Raw genomic sequence first — 8,120 nt, forward strand, 5'->3', positions numbered from 1 at the left:
AGGATGCGACACGAAACTTTTGGTTAAGACCGGTGAAACGGTTGGCGGCATTTTACCGCTTTTTGGCGGTTTTCGGTGTAATTTAACAATATCTCGGGAACGGTACAAGCTAGAGACTTGAAATTTGTAATAGATTTTAACACACCCTGAATATTGTGCTGATGTGAAAATGGAGATGAAAAATGTTTTTATTGAGATAATAAAAGATTAACTACCTGACATTAGAAATACCTACATAAATAACGTACCTACCTGTAGTACCTATGTATTGTATATCTATCTCACAGTGTAGGTATTGTTGAAATAAACTTTATTGATGTATTTCTGATCAAGTTTATTGACTTGATTTTATTGTGATAATTTAATTTTTTATTAACATTTTCCTTCAGTCTCTCGCTCAGAAGAGTAACGTGTGATGGGGAAATTACACGTATCTACCAATTATCTGGAGAACAATAATCTGAAGCTGGCAATTTCCGATCACACTGCTTTCATCTCAGAGAAATACCTAGCTAGGCAGACAAGTCAGTAGCCTGCTCCAAGGCTACAGGCCTACAGGTATAATTTTATTAGAGCTAAGGGCCACCACAAAAAAAAAAAAAAAAAAAAAAAAAAAAAAAAAAAAAAAAAAAAAAAAACAAAATTTTCTCCCCAACGCAACATCGTACCAGGCGAGCGCCTTGACCACTACACCACCGAGGTTGATGGAAAACTCCCCGTGTAATAAGGAATCATTTTTTTTTTTTAATTTTCCAAGTCCGAAGCAACATTGACTTTGGTTAATATCTGGATGAGTGACTGTCCGATTTTTACCAATTTGTTAGGTACAGTCGCGCGTGTCCTTGGACCATACCGGGATATCATACCAAATTTCATCGCTTTACAACAAACCGTTCTTGAGATATTTTGTTCACAACTTATCACTTTTTCCCATTTAAACCTGTAGTACGTAACGTACGTACGTACAGACCATGGGCTAAAAATCACTTTTTTGACATCAGGGGATCCCAAAACGGATATTTCCAAACATTTCCCGATTTTGAAATTTTGGACCAATTGCAATACTTTCATTACTAGTATAGCTCGTTATACTGTAGTAATAGAAAGTAAAAATGTAAGGGAAGTAGGAAAGCACAACTAATTAATACCTACCTATGGAATTTTGGAAGTAGGTATTACGTATCTACATTTTTTAAATTTTGTACAATAGGTAGATACTGTTTTGTTATTTATTCTCACAGAACAGGTCATAATATGTCATACGCAGTACACATATGAGAGTATTTTTACTGTATGACGAAGTACAAATACTGTTGAATAAAAAAATCAAGCTAAATCATGAGATATGACCAAAAGTAAATTCAATTTAAAATAATTACGTTTAATCATGTACCTACCTACATATTTATTATCCATAAATTAAAAAAAAAAATAATAATAATCAACAACAACAACAACACAAAACAAAATTAATACAGTCAAGGTTGAATATAATTTCGAACTGAATGTACCAATATCAACAAAATATTTTTTTCCAATAAATTACAAAGTTTTGAGATTGAGGACACAAACCTGTTTTTCAGCTGTTCTGGTACGGTCCGCTCTTGGCGTTCGACTACTGCGGGGGGAACAGAAGTGCCATTTGGATCATTCGAATTGAGCTTAGCTTGGACCATGTTACGAATCATGTCTAACACTTTGGGTTTGTTCATGGACCAGGTTTCACACATGAAATCACACTGGAAGTGAAAATAGAACAAATTTTAATATAGTCTAATATCATACAAGTTACTGAGTGTAGAATAATCAGAACAGAAGGTGTAAAAATTCCGGCAGGCTAGGTGGTGAGAAAGTTGAACGCAATTTGTCAATAAGCAAATACAAAATTAAACAAATAAACAAACTAATACATATGGTTGGTTGGTTGGTTGGTTGGTTGGTTGGTATGAAATGCTCTTACCTTGATAAACGGTTTTGTTCTCCTTATTGCCACATTTCTTATGTTGAACTCTGTAATCATTGGTAGCGTCGTGTACTAGAGTGAATGTATCTGGATCAGAAGATGCTCCCACTACGGACTGGAAATAAAAATGTAAAAAACAAGATAAGTTGTATTTCGTTTTGGAATTTCCCCCTCTTCTGGAGCTCGTTTTCCCTCTCTTGGCGTGATAGCCCCTGTACTAAACCATAGGAAATCTAAGATAGCGCGCCATCGGAATCGATTCCGTTTCCAAAAGTTTCCCGAAAGGAACATACACCTATCTTAGTCCGTCCCTTATACCTTTTTATTACTATTGTAATAATAAAGGAAGGACGGACTAAAAAGCCAACACAACTTACCCGACATTATGAAACGTCAGAACATCAAAACCTTCATGTATGGGATAATCCAACTCATGAGTAAGTTCATAGTCAGTCCAGTTATGAAGACTGGTTACCGGTCTTACTTGAAGAATATATATTTTGCCCTGGAATGCAAAAATCAAAATAATAATCTCGAATTCGGTGGACGAGTAAAATGTTGGCTAGGTATATTAATTAGTGGGAAGCCCCAGCCGATATTTCCAAAATTGAAATAAAGAAATGACCCTGGTGATAGTCCTATGCATTTTTAGATAGGTGTGTTGTGTACTAACTGTGTACCCATTCATAAACTGTACTTACCTTCTGATCTAAAGCCCACTCGATATCACTTTCAAACCCAAACAGACGTCTTATTTGTTGTCCAACTTGAGTCAACCGAATAGCATCCTGATGGTTGGTATGAAATGCTGGGAATTGACTATATTTATGTACTACCTAATTAGGTAGGTACCCTACGACACTATTATAATATAAGGTTGTAGAATCGGAGGCCTCGCTTTTTTCGGTCAATGGGATGGTTATAGGTATAATTACCTCCTTATTGCCTCGATGTCCAAACTTGACAAAGAACTCCTGCAGTAGTTGATGGGATTTGACACAGTTGTGTTTCAACCACTCCATAGCATCAGAACAGTCAATAGACAAAAAATTGTGATCCGGATCTTCATTTATGATACTAGACACGATTTTCTGTAAAATAGAAGAAAAACAGGCGCGAACACATGGTAACTATAGTAATGTTACAATACAAAGTTCACAGTTGAAAATGCTTTTTCGTCGTCTTCTTCTACTTCTTTAGGTGCTAATTGGAAGCTCTTGAATTGAATTCTGAGTGGAGTTTTCAAGTTCTTGACTTTTATTATTAATCTAAATGTGGATTTTTTAAGCTTTTGATTTTTATTGTTAGTGTAATAGTGGATTTTTTTAAGCTCTTGACTTATACATATTCATGTAAATGCAGTAAACGTGGATGGTAACATTGAATCATTTCCTACCTGGAAGTGATGAGGAATATCCACAGACACGGTGTTGGTAGAATTGATGATGGAGTTAGTAACCTGAACCATATTGTCATTGAAGTTTTCTGTAAGGGAGAAAATTAGGCAAGTACTAATGAGCTATTCAATGATCTGTGCCCGAGTGGACCAGGCAATCGCAAGTTAGGTATAGCGGACAAAAAAAAAAAAAAAAAAAAAAAAAAAAAAAAAAAAAAAAAACACGATAGAGTAGGTCTCCCTCATGCTGATTTCCTGATATGGGTTTGCATATAGCTACATATAACCTCTGACCTATCCTTAGACCTTGTTATTGTCAAGTCAGTTATTATTATTATTATTTACTTATTCAATTGAATAGTTTCGATCTTTTTCTAGAAAAAGAACATCACTGGTACACTTACCATCAATGATGTTTCCAGTAACACAAGCGACGAGTGTTCTCTGCAACATTATACAGAGTCCGGTTATTGTACTATGATAGAATGGTATGATATTGAACATGGATATACCACGGGTGATATTGTCTAACATTTCACTAGGATCATTAGAATGGACGATATTGTGTTGTTGGGCTATTGACATTGCTCGGTGTGACATGGATTCACAATGCAGGACGTTCTGTTGGAGAAAAACAAAGATATAATATGTAGGGCAGAAGTTTAGGACAGAGGACAGAAGATATATTAAACCAGGGCTGAATCGTGAACACTTAGTATTTTTGGTTCGCGAATGCAATTCCATAAAATATCAAATCTCTACAAAGTAGATGAATCTCCGAATCGAGTTCATAAGACTTGTAAGTATTCATTGTTAAATATAACTTAAAATAGTATTTAGTAGTAACAAGTCCTTATTATCGCTGTTGCAACAACTTCAGTTTTAGCCTTTTGACTGCAAAATATAGGAGGAAACGACCAAAATAATAAACATTATTTAATTGCCGGACCACAAACTAGATTAAAAGTAACTACAGAGCACAACAAACTCACCGCTACGAGAAAGAATCTAAGTTTGACTTTGGTGACGGTGGACAGAACAATTCCTCTAATAAGAAATGTACGATGTATTTCCGGCGTGGACACAACCTGACCACATGTGAGAATTTGAGTGATTGGGTTGTCTTCCAGCATGAGAATTGTCTGAAAGGCAAGTCAAAATATCAAGAGCCTCCATTCATAATTATTGTAGCAGGATTTACCCTTATTAGCGATAAAAAAAAAAAAAAAAAAAAAAAAAAAAAATCCTCCATTCATAATTATTGTAGCAGGATTTACACTTATTAGCAAAAAAAAAAAAAAAAAAAAAATCTACTGAAAATTTCTATGGTGTGCAACTGTGCACCCAAAGATTTTACATAGAACTCAGTTACACAATAATCGCAATATGGTCTTTTGAAATTACAGAAAGTCATATTTTTCATATGCAATTCTAATGTCCCAATGAAATTAATTTATAAATATGATGCTAAAGTTCTATGAAATGTTTCATTGAGTAATCGGAAACTGCTATTATACGGATTATAGTGATTATACCTATCTGGCATTTTGTCCCAGCGTGTGAGTATGTCTATAGCAAATGAGGTTGTGAAAAATACCTTTTTAAAAAAGCACATACAGTCCACGTCAACTGGGAAGTCCGATGGAAGCGCATGGAGGGGAACCGCAACTTCTCAACTGTAAGTCGGACAGTTCTAAAAGTTTCATCATTCGATTCGGCGTGAAAAATCCCATGGGATCGACTATTCACATGCTTACTTGGTAATCAACGAGCTATTTTTTGACAAGTGCGCACCCAGAGGTCATCGGACTTCCCAGTTGAAGTGGACTGTATAATGCATGCGGTACTTACATTTAAGAGATTGATTGCCACATGGTATGAGAACATGTATATGCTTCTCGGTATCACATTGACATCGGCTACAAGTTTCATGGCGTTGCCTGCCAACTTGTCAAACACGTTCATGCACGCAACATTAAGAGGACATATGAAACCATTCAATGTCTCCCTGAGAACAATACATATAGTCAATATACAATTAGCGAATTAGGGAACAACATACAACAATCTGTGGGAAGATAATATTTGACAACTGGAAATCTGAATGGCTGCTGGAAACAGATAATAAACTACGCCGAATAAAGAACAATGTGTCCCCTACCATCTTACCTCCCAAGCTGAATAGACGCGAACAGGTTGCCATCACTAGGCTACGACTCGGACACACCCATCTCACCCACAGTTATCTGATGAACAGATCACCTCCACCATCCTGTGAGAATAAACTACGCCGAATAAAAAACAATGTGTCCCCTACCATCTTACCTCCCAAGCTGAATAGACGCCAACAGGTTGCCATCACTAGGCTACGACTCGGACACACCCATCTCACCCACAGTTATCTGATGAACAGATCACCTCCACCATCCTGTGACTCATGCCATCAAAACCTCAGTGTCAAACACGTCCTAGATGAGTGCACCAAGTTTTCCGCCTTGAAAATGGACCACCACCTGCCCACAGAACTAATGCGGCTACTATCTACCGATCCTCACAAGATAATGTCTTTCCTGAAGCAATCCAAGCTGCTTGAAGTGCCATAGAACAAACAGAAGGTGGTGCATATGACCAAGAAGTTGACGAGCACCACTTGAATATAATAGACAGATAGACAACAATCAGTGGGGATGTAGATGAATCAACATGTGCCGCACACCAAGAAACGCTAGAACGAAAATCTAGCAACATTGAACGCAAAATTAATTTGCTAAAGCAGCAGTCAATATTCAAATTGATAAAAGATAAAATATAAAGAGGCCCATGTCAGCCTCATCATACGTTGGTATATTTGGTAGTAAGTATAAATCAATGGTAGGCAAAGAAATAATAATAATTAAGTTCAGTAAAAAAATAAATGAACAAGCTGGGTCCGTCCCTCCGGGAATTTTTTAGCCCGTAATTTATTCGATCGTGGTTAAAGAAAATCATTACCTACATATGTGCCTACCCAATTTGTTTAATGTTCAGTTCACAATTATTATTACTTGATTTGATTTTTAATTTTACTTTCATGTAATGATTTAAAATCAAGACTAGAGCCCGTTCTTCCTTTATTCCTTTTAATGTTTCCTAATGACTACGCCTCTTCTGGAGCTCGTTTTCCCTCTCTTGGCGTGATAGTGATAGCGCCTGTACTAAACCATAGGAAATCTAAGATAGCGCGCCATCGGAATCGATTCCGTTTCCAAAAGTTTCCCGAAAGGAACATACACCTATTAAACTGTTGAGACCTATTGACTAATCCTAAGAAAAATTGTGATTTTTGTGAATTGTTACCTTGATAAACGGTTTTGTTCTCCTTATTGCCACATTTCTTATGTTGAACTCTGTAATCATTGGTAGCGTCGCGTACTAGAGTGAATGTATCTGGATCAGAAGATGCTCCCACTACGGACTGGAAATAAGAAAAGAAATTTAAAAAACAAGATAAGTTGTATTTCGTTTTGGAATTTCCCCCTCTTCTGGAGCTCGTTTTCCCTCTCTTGGCGTGATAGTGATAGCGCCTGTACTAAACCATAGGAAATCCAAGATAGCGCGCCATCGGAATCGATTCCGTTTCCAAAAGTTTCCCGAAAGGAACATACACCTATACCAAACCAATGGCACATATTCTATTTGTGGACTATGGCTGAAGATCTTCAATTGTGGAAAATCTTGAATAATATGTTACTATGACAGACCCTTTTTTAGCCCTCCTTTATGATATTGACTCACCAGTCCCAGACCGTAGTTACAGGATAGAATACTAGTCCAAGGGTTGCCAGTCACAGGATCACAAGAAAACAAAACTCCTGCAGCCAGAACTTCCGGTACCATTTCCTGTACCAGGACACACATTTCTGATGAGGACACTTTTAGTCCATTCTTCCTGAAATATAAGAAAGATGGGATGGACATGGTATAATTGAACGACTGAAGTGAGAGATAAATTTTACTACGGCAGTTTTGATTTAGATTGTCCATCTGCTTGTTTGTATATTATCTAGAACGGTTGGTGCATTTTTGATTCACTTTTATACACTTAGCAAGTAAACCTTAGGGCCTACAAAAGGCCCTTAAAATCATTGTTATTCAAGAATTAAAAAAAAAAGTTTTTATAGCGAATAGCTTCCTAGTGACCCGAAAACACAACTCCGACCCGAAGTTGTAACTTCCGTATGAAAAACTCATCCCTAAAGGAGATTTAGCTAACAATACTAGTTACATTAGATCCTGCCCTTACCTGCGATACTGAACGGCGTGATAAGAAAACAGAGAGGACCAGCACAAGACAATGCTATCTCCCACGCTCTTACAACCACTCACTCCCAACACAGTATCATTCTGACCAGCAGCGGAAGTCGAACCCAGATCCTCGTCAATACCAGACGAGCGGACCGCGTAGATTTTGTTCTCGTCAAGGTGAGAGGCAAGGGTGACCTTGAAATCGTCTTCAAGACGGGATGCCTCCCAGAGACTTTGTAACCTATGGGACGAAGAGAGAAAGTGGTTTATACATAGGACGGCCCCATGTGACAAAATCCCGCCTAGCTCTGTGACCAGACCTCCCAGCATAGAGAAGTAAGGAGTCCACCCTGTATCAGTGGCGTGGGTGATTAAAATCTCGCCCTGACGAATAGTGGCGGCTTCAGAGAGGTTTATTATGACTCTTGCTATACCTCGCACCTCCCCCGGCCATACTGGAGTACCACTCAATCTATG

At 37.5% G+C, this 8,120-nt stretch overlaps 2 protein-coding genes across 3 annotated transcripts; both read right to left on the bottom strand.

Annotated features, from left to right (window-relative positions):
• Positions 1-1,457: 1,457 nt before the first annotated feature.
• Positions 1,458-5,947, bottom strand: LOC103512104. Of its 2 annotated transcripts, none has more exons than XM_026825678.1 (7): positions 5,685-5,947; positions 5,211-5,367; positions 4,352-4,501; positions 3,764-3,980; positions 3,360-3,448; positions 2,899-3,054; positions 1,458-1,739 (listed from the first exon to the last, which is right to left on the bottom strand). In XM_026825678.1, exons 2-7 carry the CDS (start codon positions 5,322-5,324, stop codon positions 1,479-1,481), a joined length of 987 nt encoding a protein of 328 aa, XP_026681479.1. In that variant the 5' UTR covers positions 5,325-5,367; positions 5,685-5,947; the 3' UTR covers positions 1,458-1,478. The 2 variants fall into 2 exon arrangements, with proteins under 2 accessions (XP_026681479.1, XP_026681478.1); XM_026825677.1 differs by lacking the exon at positions 5,685-5,947 and adding an exon at positions 5,529-5,637.
• On the bottom strand, positions 5,357-7,884 carry LOC103512105 (putative phosphoenolpyruvate synthase; the record flags this gene model as incomplete). The annotated part of the gene is given in 4 exon segments (XM_026825675.1): positions 5,357-5,367; positions 6,630-6,813; positions 7,134-7,287; positions 7,642-7,884. Coding segments are annotated over 4 exon segments (592 nt in total), but the record flags the coding sequence as incomplete, so codon positions are not given.
• Between the last annotated feature and the right edge of the window lie 236 nt (positions 7,885-8,120).

The sequence above is a fragment of the Diaphorina citri genome, unplaced genomic scaffold (assembly GCF_000475195.1).
Source record: "Diaphorina citri unplaced genomic scaffold, Diaci psyllid genome assembly version 1.1 scaffold791, whole genome shotgun sequence".
NCBI lineage: Eukaryota > Metazoa > Arthropoda > Insecta > Hemiptera > Psyllidae > Diaphorina > Diaphorina citri.